The sequence below is a fragment of the Oncorhynchus kisutch genome, linkage group LG12, assembly GCF_002021735.2.
Source record: "Oncorhynchus kisutch isolate 150728-3 linkage group LG12, Okis_V2, whole genome shotgun sequence".
Classification (NCBI taxonomy): Eukaryota; Metazoa; Chordata; class Actinopteri; order Salmoniformes; family Salmonidae; genus Oncorhynchus; species Oncorhynchus kisutch.
The window spans coordinates 18,633,534-18,661,113 of NC_034185.2; the positions used below are offsets into that span (position 1 = coordinate 18,633,534).

The 27,580-nt window shown below is 41.5% G+C and overlaps 1 protein-coding gene across 1 annotated transcript in view; it reads right to left on the reverse strand.

Moving 5' to 3' along the window:
- Positions 1-20,194, reverse strand: part of LOC109900235 (gamma-aminobutyric acid receptor subunit rho-1-like) — a 34,472-nt gene extending 14,278 nt beyond the window's left edge. Inside the window, exons 1-3 of the mRNA XM_020495926.2 lie at positions 19,718-20,194; positions 14,062-14,112; positions 9,845-9,951 (exon numbers count right to left, since the gene is read on the reverse strand). Coding sequence (XP_020351515.1) covers positions 9,845-9,951; positions 14,062-14,112; positions 19,718-19,824 — 265 coding nt within the window. The 5' untranslated portion in view covers positions 19,825-20,194. The remainder of the gene's footprint in view (positions 1-9,844; positions 9,952-14,061; positions 14,113-19,717) is intronic.
- Between the last annotated feature and the right edge of the window lie 7,386 nt (positions 20,195-27,580).

A 27,580-nucleotide genomic window follows, 5' to 3' on the forward strand; every position in this document is an offset into this window, starting at 1 on the left:
CGTGACTCAAGTTAAACTATTTAAAGGCAATGCTACCAAATACTAATTGAGTGTATGTAAACGTCTGACTGTCACGCCCAGACCTTAGAGAGCCTTTTTATGTCTCTATTTGGTTTGGTCAGGTTGTGGTTTGGGTGGGCATTCTATGTTCTGTTTTCTAGGTTTCTGTATTTCTAGGTTTTGGCCGGGTACGGTTCTCAATCAGGGACAGCTGTCTAAGAAGTGGCTTTGGGGGTGACCAATGAGATATACCTGCTGGAGCGCGTGCTACGGGTGGGTGCTGCTATGGTGACCAGTGAGCTGAGATAAGGCGGGGCTTTACCTAGCAGAGACTTGTAGATGACCTGGAGCCAGTGGGTTTGGCGACGAGTATGAAGCGAGGGCCAGCCAAAGAGAGTGTACAGGTCGCAGTGGTGGGTAGTATATGGGGCTTTGGTGACAAAACGGATGGCACTGTGGTAGACTGCATCCAATTTGTTGAGTAGGGTGTTGGAGGCTATTTTGTAAATGACATCGCCGAAGTCGAGGATCGGTAGGATGGTTCTAGATTTAATTTTGTATTGGAGATGTTTAATGTGAGTCTGGAAGGAGAGTTTACAGTCTAACCAGACACCTAGGTATTTGTAGTTGTCCACATATTCTAAGTCAGAACCGTCCAGAGTAGTGATGCTGGACGGGCGGGCAGATGTGGGCAGCGATCAATTGAAGAGCATGCATTTAGTTTTACTTGCATTTAAGAGCAGTTGGAGGACACGGAAGGAGAGTTGTATGGCATTGAAGCTCATCTGGAGGTTAGTTAACACAGTTCCAACGAAGGGCCAGAGGTATACAGAATGGTGTCGTCTGCGTAGAGGTGGATCAAATAATCACCAGCAGCAAGAGTGACATCATTGATGTACACAGAGAAGAGAGTTGCCCCGAGAATTGAACACATTGGCAACCCCATATAGACTGCCAGAGGTCCGGACAACAGGCCCTCCGATTTGACATACTGAACTCTATCAGAAAAGTAGTTGGTGAACCAGGCGAGGCAATCATTTGAGAAACGAAGGCTGTTGAGTCTGCCATTAAGAATGTTGTGATTGACAGAGTCGAAAGCCATAGCCAGGTCGATGAATACGGCTGCACAGTAATGTCTCTTATCAATGGCGGTTATGAAATCGTTTAGTACCTTGAGCGTGGCTGAGGTGCACCCACGACCAGCTCTGAAACCAGATTGCATAGCGGAGAAGGTACGGTGGGATTCGAAATGGTCGGTAATCTGTTTGTTAACTTGGCTTTCGAAGACCTTAGAAAGGCAGGGTAGAATAGATATAGGTCTGTAGCAGTTTGGGTCTAGACTGTCTCCACCTTTGAAGAGGGGGATGGCCGCTGCAGCTTTCCAATCTATGGGAATCTCAGACGATACGAAAGAGAGGTTGAACAGGCTAGTAATAGGGGTTGCAACAATTTCAGCAGATCATTTTAGAAAGAGAGGGTCCAGATTGTGTGTATATGTGTATGTGCATGTGTGATAGCTTGTGTGAGTGAGTGTGCATCACATGGTAGACAGTGGTAGACAGCTAGTCTTGAGTGTTCAACAGTCTGATGGGCTGGTAATAGAAGCTGTTTTTTAGTCTCTCGGTCTTGGCTTTGATGCAACTGTACTGTCCTTTTTTATTTTTATTTATTTTTATTTCACCTTTATTTAACCAGGTAGGCTAGTTGAGAACAAGTTCTCATTTGCAACTGCGACCTGGCCAAGATAAAGCATAGCAGTGTGAGCATACAACAAAGAGTTACACATGGAGTAAACAATTAACAAGTCAATAACACAGTAGAAAACAAAGGGGGGGTCTATATACAATGTGTGCAAAAGGCATGAGGAGGTAGGAAAATAATTACAATTTTGCAGATTAACACTGGAGTGATAAATGATCAGATGGTCATGTACAGGTAGAGATATTGGTGTGCAGAAGAGCAGAAAAGTAAATAAATAAAAACAGTATGGGGATGAGGTAGGTGAAAAGGGTGGGCTATTTACCAATAGACTATGTACAGCTGCAGCGATCGGTTAGCTGCTCAGATAGCTGATGTTTGAAGTTGGTGAGGGAGATAAAAGTCTCCAACTTCAGTGATTTTTGCAATTCGTTCCAGTCACAGGCAGCAGAGTACTGGGACGAAAGGCGGCCAAATGAGGTGTTGGCTTTAGGGATGATCAGTGAGATACACCTGCTGGAGCGCGTGCTACGGATGGGTGTTGCCATCGTGACCAGTGAGCTGAGATAAGGCGGAGCTTTACCTAGCATGGACTTGTAGATGACCTGGAGCCAGTGGGTCTGGCGACGAATATGTAGCGAGGGCCAGCCGACTAGAGCATACAAGTCGCAGTGGTGGGTGGTATAAGGTGCTTTAGTGACAAAACGGATGGCACTGTGATAGACTGCATCCAGTTTGCTGAGTAGAGTGTTGGAAGCCATTTTGTAGATGACATCGCCGAAGTCGAGGATCAGTAGGATAGTCAGTTTTACTAGGGTAAGCTTGGCGGCGTGAGTGAAGGAGGCTTTGTTGCGGAATAGAAAGCCGACTCTTGATTTGATTTTCGATTGGAGATGTTTGATATGAGTCTGGAAGGAAAGTTTGCAGTCTAGCCAGACACCTAGGTACTTATAGACGTCCACATATTCTAGGTCGGAACCATCCAGGGTGGTGATGCTAGTCGGGCATGCAGGTGCAGGCAGCGACCGGTTGAAAAGCATGCATTTGGTTTTACTAGCGTTTAAGAGCAGTTGGAGGCCACGGAAGGAGTGTTGTATGGCATTGAAGCTTGTTTGGAGGTTAGATAGCACAGTGTCCAAAGACGGGCCGAAAGTATATAGAATGGTGTCGTCTGCGTAGAGGTGGATCAGGGAATCGCCCGCAGCAAGAGCAACATCATTGATATACACAGAGAAAAGAGTCGGCCCGAGAATTGAACCCTGTGGCACCCCCATAGAGACTGCATGCCCTCCGATTTGACACACTGAACTCTGTCTGCAAAGTAATTGGTGAACCAGGCAAGGCAGTCATCCGAAAAACCGAGGCTACTGAGTCTGCCGATAAGAATATGGTGATTGACAGAGTCGAAAGCCTTGGCAAGGTCGATGAAGACGGCTGCACAGTACTGTCTTTTATCGATGGCGGTTATGATATCGTTTAGTACCTTGAGTGTGGCTGAGGTGCACCCGTGACCAGCTCGGAAACCAGATTGCACAGCGGAGAAGGTACGGTGGGATTCGAGATGGTCAGTGACCTGTTTGTTGACTTGGCTTTCGAAGACCTTAGATAGGCAGGGCAGGATGGATATAGGTCTGTAACAGCTGGGGTCCAGGGTGTCTCCCCCTTTGAAGAGGGGGATGACTGCGGCAGCTTTCCAATCCTTGGGGATCTCAGACGAGATGAAAGAAAGGTTGAACAGGCTGGTAATAGGGGTTGCGACAATGGTGGCAGATAGTTTCAGAAATAGAGGGTCCAGATTGTCAAGCCCAGCTGATTTGTACGGGTCCAGGTTTTGCAGCTCTTTCAGAACATCTGCTATCTGGATTTGGGTAAAGGAGAACCTGGAGAGGCTAGGGCGAGGAGCTGCGGGGGGGGCGGAGCTGTTGGCCGAGGTTGAAGTAGCCAGGCGGAAGGCATGGCCAGCCGTTGAGAAATGCTTATTGAAGTTTTCGATAATCATGGATTTATCAGTGGTGACCTTCTGTCGTGCAGTAGCCGAGTAAATGGTCTGTGGCTCGGGTGACTGAGTTATATGATGATCTTCTTGGCCTTCCTTTGAAACCCAGTGCTGTAGATGTCCTGAAAGGCCGGCAGTGTGCCCCCAGTGATGCGTTGGGCAGACCGCACCACCCCTTGGAGAGCCCAGCGGTTTTGGACCTTCTTCACCACACTATCTGTCGAATTATTCAGAGCCTGCTCTCTGCTGTCTCCTGTAGTCCACGATCAGCTTCTTCGTTTTTTGTTGACGTTAAGGTAGAGGTTATTTTCCTTCCACCACTCCACCAGGGCTCTCACCTCCTCCTTGTAGACTGTCTCGTCATTGTTGTTAATCAGGCCTACCACTGTTGTGTCATCAGCAAACTTGATGATTGAGTTGGAGACCTGCGTGGCCATACATGTAGGAGGGGGCTGAGCATAAACTCCTGTGGGGCCCCCGTGTTGAGGATCAGCGCGGTTGAGGTTTTGTTGCCTACATTCACCACTCGCTTGTCAGGAAGTCCAGGACCCAGTTGCACAGGGAGGGGTTCAGACCCAGGGATCTGAGCTTAGTGATGAGCTTGGAGGGCACTATGGTATTGAAGGCTGAGCTGTAGTCGATAAACAGCATTCTTACATAGGTATTTCTCTTGTCCGGGTGGGATAGGGCAGTGTGTGATGGTGATTGTGTCGTCTGTTGGAGTGGTGTGAGAATCGAAGTTGGTCTGTGGTGTTGGGTAAGGTGGAGGTAAGTAATATTGTCTTTAACTAGCCTCTCAAAGCACTTCATGATGACAGAAGTGAGTGCTATGATAGTAATTTAATTCAGTTACATTCGATACAGGAACAATGGTGGATATCTTGAAGTAAGTGGGGACAACAGACTACGATATATGGAGCGATTGAATATGCCCATAAACACTTCAGTCAGCTGGACTGCACATTCTCTGTGGACGTGACATGGGATGCCGTCTGGGCCGGCAGCCTTGCGAGGCTTAACACGCTTTAATTACTTACTCACGTCGGCCATGGAGAACGGCTCAATGTTGTTTTCCTCGAATCCCTTTATAATCTGTGATTGTCTGGAGTCCTTGCCACATACGTCTCCTGTCTGAACCATTGAATTGAGACTCCACTTTGTCCCTGTACTGTTGTTTTGCCTCTTTGATTGCCTTACAGAAGTTATAGCTGGTCTGTTTGTACACATCCAAATCACCACATTTAACCAGTCACCTTGCCATGGTTAAATGTGGTGATTTGCGCTTTCAGTTTTGCATGAATGCTGCCATCTATCCACATTTTTTGTAAAACAATCAAATAGATATAACTCTGCTTTAAGGGCCTACATACAATAAAACTAAAAATGTCTCTTAGTACAAAATGATGTGGCAATGTTATTGCATGCTCGGATGCAGATTCACACATTTTGATATATCAGATATATTGCATTTATATTGTTAATACATGACTGAGTCAATATTCTGTCAAATACTTCATATCACAAGGAGCAATAGCACATCAACTATTCACTGGCTTTAAACGTCACAGAGGAATACACTACATGTGTAATGTCCAGAGTTGGGGTGTAACTGATTACATGTCAAAGATACAACAAATCAGTTACATGTAATCTGCTTACAAAAAACTAACTGTAATTAGTTACGTTACCAGCTAAAATATTGTAAATCAGATCACAGAAACTTTTGAAAAACTATATGATTACTTCTTGAATTACTTTTAGATTCTGAAAGGATGTTTGCGGGAAAAAAATACATTATGACACCTTTAGTTTTCTTAATGACATTCAATTCAGCATTGAAAAAAATGCTGCAAGTTTAAGTTTATTCCACCTGAGCGAGTCTGACCACAAGTCAGAGACCACAAGTCAGAGACCACTATGATGACACACTAAATGCGTTTGCTGGGTAATTTTTGTCTTCTTCTGGTGCCTTTTAAGAGGAAAGTAATCTAAAAGTAACTGAAATTAATCAGATTACATTAATGAGTTTGGGTAATCTAAAAATTCAATTACAATTGGACAGTAATAACTGTAATGGATAACATTTAGAAAGTAACCTTCCCAACCCTGGTAATGTTTACGTCTGTTACGATTCGTTGTCTGTATAGATTATTCTAGAATCTTAATTATTTTGGAACTTAAATTGCAGCCCAATATATCCCCTTTTGGGATGGAAACATCCATATGTGGGCCATTCCATGATAACGGAATAACACTGAGACTGGTTTTTCATCTTAAAATGTATGCAAAATAAAATCCATTGATTTCAAAGTTTAACAAACCATACAACTCTATGCACAAGGACTACTTTTAACAATAAAAAAATGTTTAATACCCAAATTACAAAATGACATATTGGTTTCCTTACCATGTAAGCAGTTTATGGACATGGTATGACAGCAACCCATGCTTTGGTTTTGTTTACCTGGCCACTGTTTCAAATGCTAACTAAGTCAATGGTATCTTTAGCATTTTCACACTTCATATCCAAATCCTCTATAAGCAACATCATTGAGTTAACAATACTTTTTTAGATACTTCAGGATGATTTGGATGAAAATGTTAATATAGGTACCATTGACTAGCATTGTATTTGTGCCACAAAGACAAAAAGGTTTGCATTTGAAACAGTGGACAACAAAACCAACGCGTGGATTACAGTCATACCTTGTCCATAGACTTGCCTGGCTACCCATACTCCTTGCTCTGGCCAAACACTATGCCACGCTCAGAGATGTTCATTTATTCTCCGTAATGAGTCTGGATCTGGGTACCTCCTCGACCCTTCACTGAATGTGAACACATTCCTTATGATTGGTCGATTGGGCTGGTCCAGAAACTGATGGGTTGGACCAGATACAGAACACATGTGGGTAAAGCAGAGGTTTAAAAATGTTTCATTGACTTTGATACTCTGAGATGATCCAGTCAATGATGACTTTGTTTTGTACAATGCCCCTCGTCACCACAAACGACTTCAATGATAGCAGTCTCAGACTAAAGTATGTCGCGAACGACAGAGCAGTGGAAGAATATGTCATTTTCTAATTTGGGTGGCATCCTATTTATTATTTTGGGTGAACTAGCCCTGTAACATTGAGGGGGGAACCCATCTAGTGGTCAGAACCTGGTAATATCAGGGTGTAAGATGGGACATTGAACATCTTGACCATGTTCTGTTATAATCTCCACCCGGCACAGCCAGAAGAGGACTGGCCACCCCACATAGCCTGGTTCCTCTCTAGGTTTCTTCCTAGGTATTGGCCTTTCTAGGGAGTTTTTCCTAGCCACTGTGCTTCTCCACCTGCATTGCTTGCTGTTTGGGGTTTTAGGCTGGGTTTCTGTACAGCACTTTGAGATATCAGCTGATGTACGAAGGGCTATATAAATAAATTTGATTTGATTTGACATAAACCTAACAATTTCTCTGAACAGGGGAAAAACAACATCACCAAATTCACTGGGAACACATTACATAGGATGAAGAAACAATACTCTGAGCCGCAGCTCCATACTACTTGTCAGACATAGAGAACTGATACTATATACTCGTTCGGTGGGATTGGCGTCAGGTGTGGAGGGTCTTTGGGAGGCTTTTGACCATTGCTTTGGATTCCTCATGTCTAACTCATTGTTAGAATTCTTTGGGGTCCAAATCGGATGTTAGGTACTATATTTATTGCATTTTCTATGAATCCTATAAATGTAAATAGCCAATTTGGATGCAATCAATTAGCTTAACTTCTCAAAGATCAAATCAAACTTTATTTGTCACAACAAGTGTAGACCTTACAGTCTAGTGTAGACCAAGTGTAGACCTTAAATGCTTACTTATATGCCCTTAACCAACAGTGCAGTTCAAGAGTTAAGACATTTTTTACCAAAGTAAAAAATGATAAAAAGTAACACAATAACATAACAATAAAAAGGCTATATACAGTTGGTACCGGTACCGAGTCAGTGTGCTGGGGTACAGGTTAGAGGTCATTTGTACATGTAGGTAGGGGGGAAGTGACTATGCATAGATAATAAACAGCGAGTAGCAGCAGTGTACAAAACAAATGGGGGGGGGGGGGGGTACAATGTAATAGTCCGGTGACCAATTGATTAATTGTTCAGCAGTCTTATGGCTTGGGGGTAGAAGCTGTTAAGGAGACTTTCGGTCCTAGACTTGGAGCTCCGGTACCACTTGCCGTGCTGTAGCAGAGAGAACAGTCTATGACTAGGGTGACTGGAGTCTCTGACAATTTGATGTGCTTTCCTCTGACACTGCCTATTATATAGGTCCTGGATTGCAGGAAGCTTGGCAAGTGATGTACTGGGCCGTACTACCCTCTGTAGTACTACCCTCTGTAGTGTCTTACGGTCAGATGCCGAGCAGTTGCCACACCAGGCCATGATGCAACCGGTCCGGATGCTCTCGATGGTGCAGCTGTAGAACTTTTTGAGGATCTGAGGACTCATGCCAAATCTTTTCAGTCTCCTGAGGGGGAAAAGGTTTTGTTGTGCCCTCTTCACGACTGTCTTGGTGTGTTTGGACCACGATAAGATCATTGGTGATGTTGACACCAAGGAACTTGAAACTCTTGACCCGCTCCACTACAGCCCTGTTGATGTTAATGGGGGCCTGTTCGGCCCTCCTTTTCCTGTTGTCCACGATCAGCTCCTTTGTCTTGCTCACATTGAGGGAGAGGCTGTTGTCCTGGCACCACACTGCCAGTTCTCTGACCTCCTCCCTATAGGCTGCCTCATCGTTGTTGGTGATCAGGCCTACCACTGTTGTGTCGTCAGCAAACTTAATGATGGCGTTGGAGTCGTGTTTGGCCACATAGTTCTGGGTGAACAGGGAGTACAGGAGGGGACTAAGTACACACCCCTGAGAGGTCCCAGTGTTGAGGATCAGCGTGGCAGACGTGTTGTTGCCTACCTTTACCACCTCGGGGAGGCCGTCGGGAAGTCCAGAATCCAGTTGCAGAGGGAGGTGTTTAGTCCCAGGTTCATTAGCTTAGTGATGAGCTTCATGGGCACTATGGTGTTGAATGCTGAGCTGTAGTCCATGAACAGCCTTCTCACATAGGTGTTCCTTTTGTCCAGGTGGGAAAGGGCAGCGTAGAGTGCGATTGAGATTGCGTCATCTGTGGATCTGTTGGGGCTGTATGCGAATTGGAGTGGGTCTAGGGTATCCGGGAGGATGCTGTTGATGTGCGCCATGACCAGCCTTTCAAAGCAAGGAAGTGAAGGCAGGTTACCTTCACTTCCTTGGGCACAGGAACTATGGTGGTCTGCTTGAAACATGTAGGTATTAAAGACTCAGTCACGGAGAGGTTTAAAATGTCACTGAAGACACTTGCCAGTTGGTCCATATATGCTTTGAGGCTTTGGGAATGTTGACCTGTTTAAAGGTCCTGCTCACATCGGCTACCGATATTTCAACAAAATAATGTTCTGTTTCTAACAACAGAAACCATTTCAGAACAATCTGAGTTGGTGGGTGTTGAAATCCTCTTTCTTGTGCTTTTTGAGATGGAACGACCCATACGTGTACTTCCGCTTCTAATGTATCTGCTTCCCATGGGGCCCTTGGGAAGGGCCCGTAAGTAAGCATTTCACTGTTAGTCTATACCTGTTGTTTACAAAGCATGTGACAAATAAAAATGGATTTGATGGATTTCCTGAGTTCCGAGAACAGGCCAAATCTTAACTTGAGTAATGACAGTTGGAATTTTCCAATGCATGACTTACACTTAACGATGAGTCATGATTAAGTAATTATTATACTTTTAAAAATTAAACCTTTATTTGGCTAGGCAAGTCAGTTAAGAACAAATTCTTATTTAAAATTCTTATTTGACGTCCTACCCAGACGACACTGGACCAACTGTGCGCCACCCTAAGGGACTCCCAATCAAGGTTGGATATGATGCAGCCTGGATTTGAACCAGGTACTGCAGTGACACCTCTTGCACTGAGATGCAGTGTCTTAGACCACTGCGCCACTCGGGAGTCCAAAAATAAGAGTTGTCATCAGATATCAGTGAACTCTAGAATTTTACCAATAATGATCATTATAATTTGTACGTCACACAGTAAAGAACAGTTAAAAAATCTCACCTCCAAAGCCAGGCCTCATTGTGAAGTCGTGGTCATTTATGCTTAAGAGCTGCTCTGACTTTGTCATGGTGGTTTTGGTCATATCTGGACTTCTTCTCAGTATAGGGCTGTGAGGAGTGGAGAAACATGTTCAATAAAACAAATCAATGTTTAAAATTACACTTCTTATCATTGTCTCTGAACCTCTATAGCATACTGACTAGTCCCAGATTTGTTTGTGCTCTTGCCAATTCCATTGCTGCCATTGTCAAACCAAACATGATTAGCATGACAATGAGTGACGAGAAGTTGGCATGAATGCACAAACAGAGTGGTACTCAGCCTAAATCAAGACCACTTATCCTATGGAATGGGGCCATACACAGACACACACAACACGTGTCTAGCCTCCCCCCATTGTCTTCAGAAGTTAAAAGGGCTTACCTGATAAGCTTATCAGGATGTCCATAGAATTCCGATCATATTCATGAGGATTAATTCATTAGGTAGTCTTTTTTCATATAAATTTGGAGCTATGCATCACAGGGCATATGAATTTGCCCTGACCCTGCAGATACTAAGGAAAAGGCTAGATTGCACAAGGTTTAGCTAGTTGCTTCAAAGCCAACTATTTTATACTCTGAGTATACTTTAACAAAAGCTGTGATCCTAGCCCTATTCGCCAGGGACTAGTATTACTATAGAACGTTGGTTATGTCTTTATTATCCCAGTATGTCCATTTTTACAGTAGATGAGTCGGACGGGATTTGTTTTACCAAACTGCCCCGGTAATAAAACAAAATTCTCATTCAAAATTGACCGTTATGACGGAGCCTCGGAATAGCCTAATATTGGCCTATTGGTCTTCAGTTCAGAGCAAGTCTAAATAATAATACATATCTATAAGAACCATGAACTGTAACCTATGCAGACATTTAATTAACTGACATATTTGGACATTTATTAATTCATTGGCACAATAGCATCCACTTTTATTAAAGGAAGTATGCCACTAGGAAAGTTGATATGTGACAAAACAGATCCTTCATCTGTAGGCTACATACATAGCACTTTGTTTTAAGCATACATTTTTCCACCCATGTTCTTACCCATGGTTGCAGCACCTGTTAAACTTTGTACAGTCGTGGCCAAAAGTTTAGAGAATGACACAAATATTAATTTTCACAAAGTTTGCTGCTTCAGTGTCTTTAGATATTTATGTCAGATGTTACTATGGAATACTGAAGTATAATTACAAGCATTTCATAAGTGTCAAAGGCTTTTATTGATAATTACATGAAGTTGATGCAAAGAGTCAATATTTGCAGTGTTGACCCTTCTTTTTCAAGACCTCTGCAATCTGCCCTGGCATGCTGTCAATTAACTTCTGGGCCACATCCTGACTGATGGCAGCCCATTCTTGCATAATCAATGCTTGGAGTTTGTCAGAATTTGTGGGGTTTTGTTTGTCCACCCGCCTCTTGAGGATTGACCACACGTTCTCAATGGGATTAAGGTCTGGGGAGTTTCCTGGCCATGGACCCAACATATCGATGTTTTGGTCCCAGAGCCACTTAGTTATCACTTTTGCCTTATGCAAGGTGCTCCATCATGCTGGAAAAGGCATTGTTCGTCACCAAACTGTTCCTGGATGGTTGGGAGAAGTTGTTCTCGGAGGATGTGTTGGTACCATTCTTTATTCATGGCTGTATTCTTAGCCAAAATTGTGAGTGAGCCCACTCCCTTGGCTGAGAAGCAACCCCACACATGAATGGTCTCAGGATGCTTTATTGTTGGCATGACACAGGACTGATGGTAGCGCTCACCTTGTCTTCTCCGGACAAGCTTTTTTACGGATGCCCCAAACAATCGGGAAGGGGATTCATCAGAGAAAATGACTTTACCACAGTCCTCGGCAGTCCAATCCCTGTACCTTTTGCAGAATATCAGTCTGTCCCTGATGTTTTTTCTGGAGAGAAGTGGCTTCTTTGCTGCCCTTCATGGCACCAGGCAATCCTCCAAAGGTCTTTGCCTCACTGTGCGTGAAGATGCACTCACAGCTGCCTGCTACCATTCCTGAGCAAGCTCTGTACTGGTGGTGCCCCGATCCCGCAGCTGAATCAACTTTAGGAGACGGTCCTGGCACTTGCTGGAATTTCTTGGGCGCCCTCAAGCCTTCTTCACAACAATTGAACCGCTCTCCTTGAAGTTCTTGATGATCCGAAATGGTTGATTTAGGTGCAATCTTACTGGCAGCAATATTCTTGCCTGTGAAGCCCTTTTTGTGCAAAGCAATGATGACGGCACGTGTTTCCTTGCAGGTAACCATGGCTGACAGAGGAAGAACAATGATTCCAAGCACCAACCTCCTTCTGAAGGTTCCAGTCTGTTATTCAAACTCAATCAGCATGACAGAGTGATCTCCAGCCTTGTCCTCGTCAACACTCACACCTGTGTTAACGAGAGAATCACTGACATGTCAGCTGGTCCTTTTGTGGCAGGGCTGAAATGCAGTGGAAATGTTTTTGGGGGATTCAGTTCATTTGCATGGCAAAGAGGGACTTTGCAATGAATTTGCAATTCATGTGATCACTCTTCATAACATTCGGGAGTATATGCAAATTGCCTTCATACAAACTGAGGCAGCAGACTTTGTGAAAATTAATATTTGTGTCGTTCTCAAAACTTTTGGCCACGACTGTAATATCCCTCAAAACACAGGGATGATGATTCACACGGGATAAGTATTATCAGAGGACCTGGGAGATTGCCGAGAAACAGTAGGTATTTAGTGCTAGGATAATAACCTTTCTGCCAAGTAAAAATGACTGGCATGACAAATTCAGACGGAACTAAAAAGACAGATGTGATGATTTGTGCTCGTGCACATAATTACATTACCTGAGGTTCCCCATGAAATCTAATCCCATCCAAATAGTTATTTACTTATTTAAAGCCCTAAGTAAATAATCCTGTGGTAATAGTTGCTTTGTTCCCCTAAATCAGATCCTCTCGACTATACTCTGTCTAACATTGTATTTAGACAGTGGTGGGCCGTCAGGGCCAGCAAGGCCTTCTCTGCTGGCCTAAACATAATCAGAATATAATTTTTATTTATTTATATATTTTCCCACAAATATGTATTAAATTATTCCCCAGAGTAAGAGTTACACTCTTCATTTCATAGCGTTCCTCTTGGTTGCACTGCTTCCAGCCCCAGGTTGAGATTTGGAGGGCTAGTCTTTATGTTAGATCTTTTATCCAATCATATTCAGCCATCATGTGTTGCCAGGGGTCTAAAATCTGCCCTCAGGCCTTCAGAATCAACAGTGCGGGCGCTTGTAGCTTAAAGTGAATGGAAATTAAAATTTTGTGTCAACCAATCAGCTTTAGAGTTGGCTATTGTACGCCTGCTGGCTGGCTCCAGTGTTACACAGGAGCCAGCTAGCAGGTGTAGTGCGTGCACGTCTTTTGATTGGATTACCAATATTGAGAGGCAGGTTCTATATAGGCAGGTCTATGCAGAATCTCAGAACTAGGAAACTGAATTTGATCAACAAATTAATTCGCGTACTACTAAGCTGTTTTTTCAACCCACAATGGCGGAAGGAGAAGATATCGATTTGGTCGAGGATATAATTATAACGCCATTCTCAAGACAAACTTTTCAAGAAAAGTTAGACATTGTCAGGAGAGGCCGACGCTACAAAGCCTGTCACAGGCGGGAAAGGGGTTCGTTCGCCACTTTCAACTATGAATGACTCACAGGCTCCGAGAAGCACTGCAAACTGTACTGCTGGGAATGCCTATTATTTGCAAGTGATCGATTTGGTGTTTGGAGCCACACTGGCTTTGCAAACCTGAGTTGTCTAACCAAGGCAGCAACGAGACACCAAAGTACGGCTGGGCACTTACAAACAATGGTGCTTTTGAAAACTTTTGGGGACACCCGAGTGGATCTACAGCTCAACGAACAAGCGCGCAGGGCAACGAAGCTGCACAATGAAAGGGTATTGTACTCTTCCCCTGCAATTCTCTGAATAAATATGTAAATTTCAAGGTGACGCAACGCCTGGTTATACTGCGTTTCTGTCTAAATGTATAGTGTCTAGAGCCATGGCATCATAATGATGGTAATAAGAGGTGGATTAATTCGGGTGGGACTGTGTAGGACTTCACTGAAGGCCCAGGCCCCAGAACCACGGCACGCTACTGTATTTAGATGAAGGATTCTTACCTGCTAACTTTTTGACGTCCTTGTACAGTCGATGGTACTTCTCGTTTGAATCTATAAGAAAAACAAGAAAAATTAGATGTAAAGGAGACTACATTCCACATCATAGACGATTCCAACAGCTCATCAGAAGAGTTTGTCAGAAGCCCCCTGTGCATCTTGAAAAAATAACACAACAATCAATTTGCAACAGCATTCGTCCACTTGTTGGTAGTATTGTAGAACAGAGTATTGCTTAAAGCATTGCTTGAAAGTGGGAAGTACAGTATGATAGGGCCCTGGTCAAAAGTAGTGCACTATATGAGTGATTCTACAAAAAGTGGTGCAAATTGGGGGTTGGTTATTCAAATTTTTGAAGCGCACATCTCTTCCAATTTACAGTATGTCAGACAGATTTACTCCTCACACACCTTGTTTGTATTGCATATTTGAAAATAGTGTCCTAAATTGCTTGTTAGGCAATACATTTGTCACTACCGAAACGTAGTGAAAAAGTTGCAGTGAAGGGAGAACCATGCACAGTAGTGATCAGATTCACTTTATAAATTGTATTTGTATACAACATTTACTAAATAGTTCAAACATGATTTTTAACTGGATTTTCAAAACCTTGACTTTCTTTCAGCACCACTCATTGGGAGGCAGACTAGAGCAGACCCAGAAGTTCTGACACACATTTGAGCACCCCAGGACGGTCCATTTACTTTGTGATGTTATAATTTATGCTAATGTGATTCCATTGGGGCAGTTCCCCCCTCATAGTAAATAGCTGGCAAAACAATCCAAGCAATGTTCGCACGGTCTATGCGCCCACGGAGGCGGAGCTGCTGCTGCCGGCAGTCACTGAGGTTGCAAAGCAGTAAGTACCTGAACAGCTTGTTTTTAACTAAATATTTTTGAAACAGGATAATGTACATATTTACCACACTTTTATAATAATTTAAAACATAATCCATTTATCTTATTTAAAAAAAATAAACTTGAGTAAAGTTATGTAATACAGTAATAGTACAGTACAGTAGAGTACAGTAGAGTAGGGTACAGTAGGGTACAGTACAATGCAAAAAAGTACAGGACAGTACATTATAGACATCTATTTTTGGTCCAAAAATGTCAACGTTTGGGCTCTTTATATTTCTATGTTGTCAATTGTTTCGGTTGTGACCATTTCGGTTTGGACAATTTAGACTTATTTATTTGTATTTTTCTCCCCAATTTCATGGTATCCAATTGGTAGTTACAGTCCTGTCCCCGTAGGAGAGGCGAAGGTCGAGAGCCGTGCGTCGTCCTAAAAACAACCCAGTCAAGCCACACTGCTTCTTGACACAACGCCCACTTAACCCAGAAGCCAGCCGCGTCAGAGGAAGCAATGTACACCTGGCGACCGTGTCAGTGTGCATTGCGCCCGGCCTGCCACAGGAGTCGCAAGTGCGCAATGAGACAGGAACATCCCTGCCGGCCAAAACCTCCCCTAGCCCGGAAGACGCTGGGCCAATTGTGTGCCACCCAATGGGTCTATTTAAAGAGCCGCACCTTTTTTTCCATTTTCGCCTAAAATTACATACCCAAATCTAACTGCCTGTAGCTCTGGTGTTTTGCGGGTACTATTTAATAAAGCTGCCAGTTGAGGACTTGTGAGGCATCTGTTTACAAACTAGACACTAATGTACTTGTCCTCTTGCTCAGTTGTGCAGTGTTAGTTTAGTCCAGGCAGCTGCTAGGACTACTCAGCACCATTTATGAGTCTGCAGATTAAAAGCTCTATCTGCACAGGTTAAAAGCACTTTAGGAGAATATTCACCAGGCTATTAGAGCAGTCACTGCTTTAGCAGGGAGGGATTCACTGATGTAATCTTTTTTTCTATAAATATATCTTAATCTGGGAATTATGATATGATTCTCTCATGACATACAAGTTTCATAAAAAATGTTTTTTATTATGTAAATTCGTTTCAGAATGACAGTAAGCAAATTCAGTTTGCAGATGATTTTTGAATGGCTTTAGAATGCGTCAAGTCAAAGCTTGACTGTTTTTGTCCATTTCTGATTTGCAATGAATATCCAATTTAAGACAATCTTATTTGTAGAGTCCCTTCAACAACATAGTTTGATATCAGTATAGAGTAACAAAAGCCCTTTATGCCTATATACACACTCAAAATGATAAACATACCAAGCAGAATTATCTTGGCAACTATAATAAAACATCTGTCAGACTATAAAAACAAATTCAAAGCGGTGTTAAAAATCAAATCAGCGTTTATTGGTCACGTACATCGATTTGCAGATGTTATCGCAGGTGTGGCGAAATGCTTGTGCTTCTAGCTCCAACAGTGCAGTAACACCTAGGAAAAGGCATTACTCTGAAAGAACTCTGATGGCAAGCAGAGAGAATTATGGGTGACCTACCTACCCAAATCTGGTTGACCTAAAAGTCTAAAGATGTGCAACTTCTTTTCCTATTTGGCTAAAAATGGTCAAATCATGCTTCAAACAACATGCATCCTGAGTGGAAATCGTGCTGTTCAAATCCACTGGAATCGTCACACACATATACAGTTTGAGTAAATCAATGACATATTCTTCTCACAAGGTCAGACATGATTAATGTTGGGACTATGATCCTCTCTAGGTATTTTAAAGTAAAGTAAAGGAAGAAGGTGTACACTGGGTGTCACAAAGAGAAATTCTGAGGAAAAGCAACTTAATCTCAACACTCTCAGCAAATGCCCCTGGGCATTACAGTATCGATGATTAAATTGTTATAGGCAGGGACTGACTGAATTGGTAATGCTATGGTCTTCAATGATGATCAGAGTTCCCATGCCCTTCTATTGTCATACGGGATTGGCCCATCAGCAGAAGGGTCAGGTCAGCACATCCATTTGTGGTTTAACACAGGGTTTCCCGAACTCGGGCCGTTCTGTGCCATATGTCAACCGTTAAACCAGGGTTTCTCAAACTCGGCCCTGGGGCCCTCCCTGGATGCACGTTTTGTTTTTCGGCCTAGCATTACACAGCTGATTCAAATAATCAAAGCTTGATGATGAGTTGGTTATTTGAATCGATGCAATATCTGGGAACTAAAATAAACACATCCAATCCGAGGTCTAAACGAGTACAACATTTATCCCCCCAGCCCCCTCACAACAAACACACTAAAAACAGGCTAATGATTATGCAAAAGGCCCAAAATTTGATGTTTTTGCTCTCAGCATTAGACAACATAAAACAGTGAGAAAAGCAGCGATACAGAAATTTGGTGAAAGGACAGCATTAAGAAATGTAGTTTGGTTTTATAACTAAACTAAGGTTCAAGGATCAAAGCAATTGGAGCTTTGAGGGATACAGGAGATCATCGCTACTTTAAACATAGTGGTTATAGAGATTACAGTGTACTATGGGCCCTCATTTGTGCAATGTAATTTGTGCAATACAGTGCAAGACACACAGATAATGTCTGTTTGAATACATTGGGTCAATATGACCCAATGATTCATGTATTTTGTTGCAGCTTGAGAGGTGGATTTAAGATGTGTTGCGATGTGATTGGCCTGGACAAGCACTGGTAAAAAGCCATGGCGATGGCTAAATGTGCTGCGACCAATATCAGTTTCTGGACCTCGAGGTCACTGATGTAATCAGAACACCTGCTCTCTCAATATTCCTGGGGCACTAAGTTCCTGTATGTACCCAGCTTGCCCTGACAGTGCCCACCATTGATGTGAAGTAGGGGTTCAGAGCATGGTGAAGAAGCACTGTAGGAATAAGCTTATTCTGTATAGTCAGGTTGAAGCTGCGGCAAGCACTGCTATTCTGCAAGAGTGTATAGACTATGACATACTGTATGCAGCACAAATGGAGCTAATTCCTAATCTATAAAATCAACCAATCTAGACGGTGACATCATTGATGTATTAAAAATCACTTTTAATTACACTGGGATTTTGCTCTTTTGCTTTCCAATCAAATAACCTCCAGGCAGCAAAGCCACAACAATAACAATAAACAAAATAGCACAGATTACGTAATCTGAGTAAGTGATTTTTCTAACCACGAACTGTCACCTTGTCACCAACAATCCCCTCTATACTGTATCAAGTATTAGCATTCCATCCAAGCCACCTAAACAATACAGACTGGCACATAAAATACATAGCATAATACAGAATTATTAAATACTGACATTTTTATAAATATTCCCTTCAAAAATTATAACATCTGGTAATTCAGGTATTTTTTCATCTAGTTATGTAGATCTATGGTTATATAGAGTAGTCCTTGGATGAATTACAGAAAAAAGTGTTTGGGTGAAAATCTCTTTTTTTAAAGTTAAATGTTCTGTTACCTAAATAACGTTGTTGACTCATCTTATACTCATAACTGTGGCCAAAGCATAAATTGGAGGAAAAAAAAACACTAAAAATCCCACCTCAAACTTGTATCTCAAACATTAAAAATGCCTGCTATTTCCACATAGAGAATGATGTCATCCTGCCTCAATGGCTGAGCTGGCCAATCAGCGGTCTACTCACATTAATATTTTTTTAAACTTCTAATGGCCGGGGGCTGGGTTTCTACTAAGCTAACCTACGTAATTGGGGTGGCAGGTAGCCTAGTGCTTAGAGCATTGGGTCAGTAACCAAAAGGTTGTTCTTAACTGACTTGCCTAGTAAAATATAGATTTTTTTTTTAAGATGGTCACACCAAGGATAATTTCGCTATTTGATTTAGAATTGTAGGACCCCTGTAAAGAAAACCTATTTAAAATATATTTGATGAAACATTGCATTTGGCCCTTCTGCTTTTAGACCAGGATTTCTATTCATTTTTTTACCCATATTTAATCCCTGAAGTACTTCCATTTATACTTCCATAATTTTTTTTAACTGGTACTGGGCTACCTTCAGACAAGTTTTGAGAGGCTTGTGGGCCCAGAGCAAAACAACCCACATGAATGTGTTCATGGGAGTCTCATCTTCCCATAGAGGGGTCATATTAGTTTGTAGCCCAAACCGTTCGTACGCTCCTAGACGTTTTCGTGAGCAAGGCCGACATTTGCGGATGCGGTGGGTTGAGAAGCATCCCGTGCAAAAAACATTCATTTTGATGCTGACTTTTGTTTTATGATAATTCGATTTACGAGGAGGAAATGGACATCTACTCTAGGGGTTTCAATGACCGGTATATGCCCACACCAGTCTGTTGTTGGGTTTTATGCTGAAACTATTCAAAACACAGAAAAAGCAGTTTTTGAACGTACTTAATTATAACAAAAGTATTTCACTAATTGTAATTCATTATAGGTCACTTTTAATAGAAATCTGTAAAACACTGGACAGTTACCTTAAATCAAATATAAAGGGCATGCTGTTCCAACAGTGCAGCGCAAGTGATTGTCATCTTGAGCGTCAATGATAGCACATAAATTAATTACTCCTCCCGCGCTTTTTATCGATTGTCGTTCAGCCTATACCCGCCAATAGTAGGCCTACCCACAGCACAGGTTGAGCAGTTAACACTTTTACAAGAAGCAAGAGCATGTTTCTCCGAATTCATTAGCTTATAGATCCTAGGCATCTCAATGCACATCTTGACATTTTGATCATTTCACTCACATATACACTCAATCATTTAAAGCCTAAGTATTGTAGGCTACCTGATTTGGCTGTAGGTCTGGCGCACGTGTCCCCTCGGACCAATTGACCTCCCAGAAGCACCGACCACCCAGACAAGTAGCAGCAGAAGTAGGACATCCGTGGACATAATTTCCACACTGACAGCGTTCTGGACCCAGTTGTCCAAAAGTCCAGTTTCAGAAAATAAAGGCTACAGTGAAAACGTTTTACGTGCCTCGGGCATGATCCTTGGTAGGCTACCGTTCGCGCCAAATCAATGTGAAATACTACAGACACATATACACACTGAAACATGCCACTGTATTTGATCTCACTGTCGGAAAGCAATTTCGTCTAAACCTATAAATCCTTCCACGTCAGATGGCTCGGATTTTCTCCCTATCAGTATATGTGAGCATATAGCCTACGCCCTGTTTTCCGTCTGTCAAGAGCGGATTCCGTTTGCCAGGTTAAAAGGTGAGTGCAGTCCTCAGAAATGAGAGATTCCCGTCCCTACACCCTAGCCTAAAGATAGTTACGTATTTGAGCACATGATATGATATTGTTAGGCTATAGGGCGGGAATTATTGAAAATGATCATGTGGGCTGGACTGCCTCAGAACACGTGGCTAAGGAACATACACTCTACCAAAGTCTTGAAATACACTTTTTCATAAAGTAAATCCTATAACAATCTATCTGTTTAAACAATGGCTATTCACTATTCATTGTTTTCACAACAATGTCCACTCAGTTGTAATGTAGATTCTAAAACATTGCAATTACTACATTTTGTAATCTATGGGTAGGCTACATTAGCAGCCCACATCGGATATAGTTTTCACAAGGCTAAACAGAGCTGTATGCTGCTGCATGAAACACCAGCACAAACATAACTGTCACCAAAATCATTCCTGATGCTTTTTAAGTAAATCCAAAAGCTATTTCCAGTAGTGAGAGGAGCACAATGTCATGGCTCTGTTGACTTCAATAGAAGACAGGAGAAGAGAAAGTTATTGTCCATCTCACAAAGTAAATGTGTATTTTGGTCTCCTCCCAATCCCCCTAGAAACAAACACAAGACACATTTTGGGAGAAGGACAGGGTCAGTCACAGTACAGCACCTCATGAGCAGTTTAGGGTTTATGTGCCTTGCTCAAGGTCACAATGTTAGTAGATGGTATACATGATCTGAAACCAGCATCCTTCCGGTTGTTAGTTCAGTTCCCACTATTCATTGCCCAGCTCGGGACTTGACCCAGCAACCTTCCAGCTTCTAGATTGCCTCTGGACAACGTTCCTGTTTATTCTTGATATAAGACCGACTTAGATGTTTTGTAAGACCTGACAACACTAGCGATGGCTTGACAAATCAGGTAGTACATTTCTTAATGCTTACCATTGAGATGTTTATAGCCTACTATTTTTTCCGCTATTGTTCCTATGCTCATTCTATCATTTGAGCTCACTTTAGTAGCGTGTTCTGAGTAATCTGTTGGCCTGTGTGTCTGTGGGGGCCATTGGGCTTGGCTGGCTTTGAGTTGTTGTCAGTTGTGCTTCTACTCCAGGCTAGGAGATTTACCCTCAACTGCTTCCCACAAGGGCTAGCCTTTCGTGATTGTATTCTTGCCTGCGAACACCCGATTATTAATGATATATTATGTTTAGGTGAAGGACATAGAAGAATACATTAAATGTGTGACAAAGGATGACAATGAAGGTCCCTGTGAGCGACAGCTGGTTAGTCGAGCAGAAGTCATAGTGTTTGTGTGCAATGTAACTGTGTTGTAATTCTCTTTACTGATCCATGTATACTTTTCCCTTCTTGGTGATAAACTGATCAAACATGAATGCTGATAAGCTTAAAAAAGACCCTTCAACAATTTCATGTCTCCTTCAGACATGAGAGGAAAACCTCCTGAAGAGTTTATTTCCAAAATGCTATATCCACACATTTTTCACATTTGTGTTAATTCACTAGAAATTATTGCATGTAACATTGCTGTTCTCATATTTTTAATTCATAGATTTTTATATGTGTAATAAAATGTTGTTGTTTTTTACACTGAGTGTACAAAACATTAGGAACACCTTCCTAATAATATTGAGTTGCACCCCCTTTTGCCCTCAGAACAGCCTCAATTCGTCAGGGCATGGACTCTACAAGGTGTTGAAAATGTTCCACAGGTATGCTGGCTGTGTTGATTCCAATGCTTCCCACAGTTGTGTAAAGTTGGCTGAATGTCCTTTGGGCTAATCAGAAAATGTATATATAGTGTCTTCAACTCCTTGTTCCACTGATATTCTTAGGGAAAGTTGTGCTTCTACATCTGCATTGCTTGCTGTCTCGGGTTTTAGGCTGGGTTTCTGTGTAAGAATTTTGTGACATCTGCTGATGTAAAAAGGGCTTTATAAATACATTTGATTTGATGATGGAGGAGTATCAGTATACTCCAGTACTCCTGATGGAGGAGTATCAGTATACTCCAGTACTCCTGATGGAGGAGTATCAGTATACTCCAGTACTCCTGATGGAGGAGTATCAGTATACTCCAGTACTCCTGATGGAGGAGTATCAGTATACTCCAGTACTCCTGATGGAGGAGTATCAGTATACTCCAGTGCTCCCAATGAAGGAGTATCAGTATACTACAGTACTCTATTACTCGTTATGGAGGAGTATCAGTATACTCCAGTACTGCTAATGGAGGAATATCAGTACACTACAGTAATGTTACTCCCAATCGAGGAGTATCAGTATACTCCAGTACTCCTAATAGAGGAGTATCAGTATACTCCAGTAACGTTACTACTGATGGAGGAGTATCAGTATACTCCAATACTCCTTACGGAGGAGTATCATTATACTACAGTGCTCCTGATGGAGGAGTATCAGTACACTACAGTACTCCTGATGGAGAAGTATCAGTATACTACAGTACTCCTGATGGAGGAGTATCAGTATATTCCAGTACTCCTTATGGAAGAGTATCAGTATAGTACAGTACTCCTGATGGAGCAGTATCAGTATACTACAGTACTCCTGTACTGCCTATGAAGTCTTAGTATACTCCTGATACTACTGTATCATTAGTTGATCCCTACCTGCAAACAGAATCAGGACAGAACTCTGCAAGTCTCTGAATAGGCCAAAACACAGGGAGGAGCATAGTACTATTCTGTGCCAGACTGAAATCGGATTTACAGATAAGAGAAGCACCCACCACTAAAACACAGCATCTGGTCAGACCAGGCAGAGCCATGAGGGCACGTGAACACATCTTAGGGATTGACTGTCAGCACCACAAATAGTAAAAGGGATGTAGCCACGTGGTGTTATGGACTAGGGTAGCACCACAGGGCAGTTAGAATTGTTCTGCAGCAAAGATTTGAAAGCTATTAACTTCATGTTCACTGATGCATATGTACAGTACAAGCGTCATGATATTGACTTTTCTGTTATGTGGCATTCATTATCTGCTTCAGATTATGTTATGTGAGATTTTCATGAACAGGAAGCTAGGGTTAGGGTTGTGGTTGAGGCAAAGGTTAGAGTTGAACTTTGCTGGGTTTCTCAGCTCAACAATATGTCCATCTCGGTGGAGTTGGGTTGAGACGACTGTGGGCGGAGTGTACCTCCGACTACATCGAGTTGCGGTCAGTCGATACGAGGAAACAGTCAGTGGTTGTATTTGACTAATGTTTTATTAAAAAGTGTGGATTTCAGCAAACAAAGAAAGGAACACAGCTACAGAGGACCAACATAGGTACACGGCAAGGGTTTTAGAATTAAAAAACATTTAAAGTAGGGGAGAGTGGGGTAAGTTCAGACATTTTTTACATTCAGAATCACTCAGTCAATGGAAATATAGTATTCTTTCAAAAAAAAAATATTTACATATATGGGGCTCCCGAGTGGTGCAGCGGTCTGGCACTGCATCTCAGTGCTGGAGGTGTCATTACAGACCCTGGTTCGATTCCAGGCTGTATCCCAACCGGCTGTGATTGGGAGACCCATAGGGCGGCGCACAATTGCTCTAGCATCGTCCAGGTTAGGGTTTGGCCAGGGTAGGCCGTCATTTTAAATAAGAACAGACTTGCCTAGTTAAATAAAATACAAATATATATATTTCAGGATGTTGTGTATCCCTGGAAATAATCGGAATTAATGTAAACATTACAGTTTTGAAAACAGCTTGTCCCAAAAAAGTGATCTCTTGGCACAGTTTACCACAGGGTAAGTTAAGCCACCTACACATTTCTGTACTGAATGAAATATTACCACTACCTTTTTAAAACTATGTCTATCTCTATTTCCCAAACACTTCCTCTTGTATCACCCCTTGGTAGAACACCCTTACATTTTCTCAATTTACCATTGGCTCAATTTACCACATGGCCATTGGCTCTACAAACCTAACTCCAAACATTTTTACTATATTAGCCCACACAGCTACAAGGATGCACTTTCATGCTAGGTTTAGGATCTCATATTGTAGCTTATAGAGACCCCAACTGATGTATAGAACACTTTTAAATGATCTACTTTGGTTTACTTTAGAAAGAAGCCTCATGAAACCACTAACACAAATTAATTTGACTTGGTGAAAATCAGCTTTTTGGACCTAACATGCTGACCACTTTTCTTCCTTCACAGACATCATGAAATTATGACCTCCCACTCGGCACTCACTGGTTGAATCAATGTTGTTTCTGTGACAGGTTAAAGGAAATAGTCATAGCCTGTTATACATTAAAAAGTATTAGTAAATTCATAGTATGTGAGGATCTTAAAACATCTAAGGTTAAAAAGATGCATTCAGTATCAGTTGATAAAGATTGATAACATTCACATAATTGTGTTAAAGTTCAAATCTGTCAAAGGGTACGAATTGTGAGAGTAATGTGTAAACGTTATATTGATTACGTTATTTTGTGGTGCCTAAAAGTGTTAATCTGTGATCTACGAAATGCTCTTAATCTATGAGCCGGAGATCGATTGCTCTGGTCTCCACCCATATTCCTGGGGAAAATCGCGGTCTTTTTCTCATTGAACTAAACGTTGAATTGAGAATACAACACCGTATCACTGTCGTGATTATTTCTCCCCTGTTTTCAGGTACTTTATTGATGATAAAAATAGTAATGTAAATGTTATAACTCACTAACATGTCAAGAGTGTTTAAGGTGTGTCTTAGTAACGTCTTGAGGAAGTTAGAGTTAAGTTTGAAGAGAGTAATATTAGCCCTGCTCGGTTGAAGTGAAGAATAGCATCGTACTGAGAGTAGCTGCCATTTTATGTCGATTGTGAATGAACATGTACGTTGTTAATAAGATATTTTGCTGTGTTATTTGTATAATGGTTTTTCTGTTGTTTTGTAATGTGTTACTTTTGTGAAATGATTGAACTAAAATTTGAATTGAGAATACAACACCGTATCACTGTCGTGATTATTTCTCCCCTGTTTTCAGGGGCGTAACATTTCCACATAATTTAAATTAAATGACTTTGAACAAACTTGGAATAGATGTTGAATTGACATCTGTGCTTCATGTGCTCTTCCTAAATATTTGGTCAAATTATACATTTTGTGTATGGTTTCATAGAAACAACCTACTGGGCACAAACTGGTTGAATCAACGTTGTTTCAATGTAATTTGTCAAATTGCATTGTGATGTGGAATTTACGTGGAAAATACATTGTATTTCAAAAAAGTAATCAATTGTTGTTTTGAGGGGCACATTTCAACCACAGGATTGTCATCATGGTAACCAAATTTCAACATAATTTGAAATTTCAACTAAATGTACCTTTAGAACAATCTTCAATCTGTCCACTAGCAAAAAACAAACTAACTAACAGACAAAAAAAACTGTAGGCTGGGCAGCACCTCCTACTGAAGAATTGATCTATCTAGAGCTACCCTTTGGTCTCCAATCAAGGGTTCTAACCAATCCCTGCCCTGCTTAGCTATGATATTGTAGCTGACTAATAGCAATGTGCTATCTTTAGAATGATTGTTAAGCAGTCTCCACTTAAAAACTAGATAGATTCACTGATGCTATCAAAGTCATTCCATAGGGTATGTTTAACAGAGCAAATGAAATGTGACCATACTGTATCACTCATATACTGTCTCATCAATGATATTATTTAGGCCTATATAGCATTTGTAAAGTCATCAACAGCTATTGTTTCAATTCAACCCAGAATTTCAAAAATTATAGACAAAACAAAAGATGTAAGGCTATTTAGTGATATTGAATTGTGTTTGGTTGTCAACACAACCAAATGTCAATTTTTTTAGGAGATGTATATTTTGCTTGTATTGTTCCATCTGTGCCATGGACTTAGCCTGGCTTTAATTCCAGTTTGTCTACAAATTAATCATTGTTTTGTTTGATTCACATCTCCATCTCAACCAACAATCTAAGTATATGAATAGGACCAAATCAAACTTTATTTACAGTTTATGTAAAGTTTGATTTGATTTGGTCCTCTTCTTTAACTAAGATTGTTAGTTGAGATGGAGATGTGAATCCAACAAAACAGTTATTAATTTGTAGACAAACTGGAATTAAAGTCAGTGGCACAGATGAAACTATCCAAGCAGAAGATACATCTCTGAAATACAACAAATAGCCTATTACTTTTTCGACAAGTTAACTAATTATAAAAGTTAAAGAATGGTATTAAGCCAGTGGCTCAGATGAAACTATCCAAGCAGTAGATAAAGCTCCTTTTAATGTTGATATTTGGTTGCTTTGTCAACCAAACACAATTCAATATGACTTTCATTATAAAGTAAAGTTAAGGCTTTCCTACAAATGAATGTAACATTCAACCCTAAAATGAGAAACACATCCACGGCCACATTTTGAGGTTAATGTAACTATACATTTCTTCTTCTGTAATCATATAAAGTGTGCATTTTCAAGATTCTGAAGCATGCATAGGTCATCACAGGTCTGTGGAAATCTTCACAATTGCTGTAATAATCTGTGCAGAATCTCGAACAGCATTGATCACTTGCACCATGTACTTTTAATGTAATCTCAACTGCAATTCATGATAACACATTAATCTGTTGTACAAATTATCTTATTCCCATTTGAAGTTTTAAATGGTTGAAAGTGCAGTGATAGCCATTTAGTTGACTAAACTAAACCAAAAATCAGACATTGTTTTTCCATTGGAATTTGGTTGTGCTTTTAGATGGTTGAAAGCATAATGATAACACATTGGAAATTCAACTATCTTTTGTCTGTCTTCTTGAGTGGGTCAACGTAGGTTGTAATCTCATTGATCAATGGCTCAACCAAATATTACCCAATTATCTACGTTGAAATGATGTTGTGTGCCCAGTGAGAAGGGTGGCTCAACTTACCCCACTCTCGTATCGACTGACAGTGACTCAATGTAGTCGGAGGTACATTCCGCCCACAGTCGTCTCCACTCAACTCCATTGATGTGATGTGGAGTTGAGAAAAACTTAGGTAGTGTTGAAATGAGATGTGGATATGAAGTTAGGGTTGTGGTAGAGGGTTAGAGTTGAACTGGCATGTGGACATGAAGTTAGGGTTGTGGTAGAGGGTTAGAGTTGAACTGGCATGTGGACATGAAGTTAGGGTTGTGGTTGAGGGTTAGAGTTGAACTGGCATGTGGACATGAAGTTAGGGTTGTGGTAGAGGGTTAGAGTTGAACTGGCATGTGGACATGAAGTTAGGGTTGTGGTAGAGGGTTAGAGTTGAACTGGCATGTGGACATGAAGTTAGGGTTGTGGTAGAGGGTTAGAGTTGAACTGGCATGTGGACATGAAGTTAGGGTTGTGGTTGAGGGTTAGAGTTGAACTGGCATGTGGACATGAAGTTAGGGTTGTGGTAGAGGGTTAGAGTTGAACTG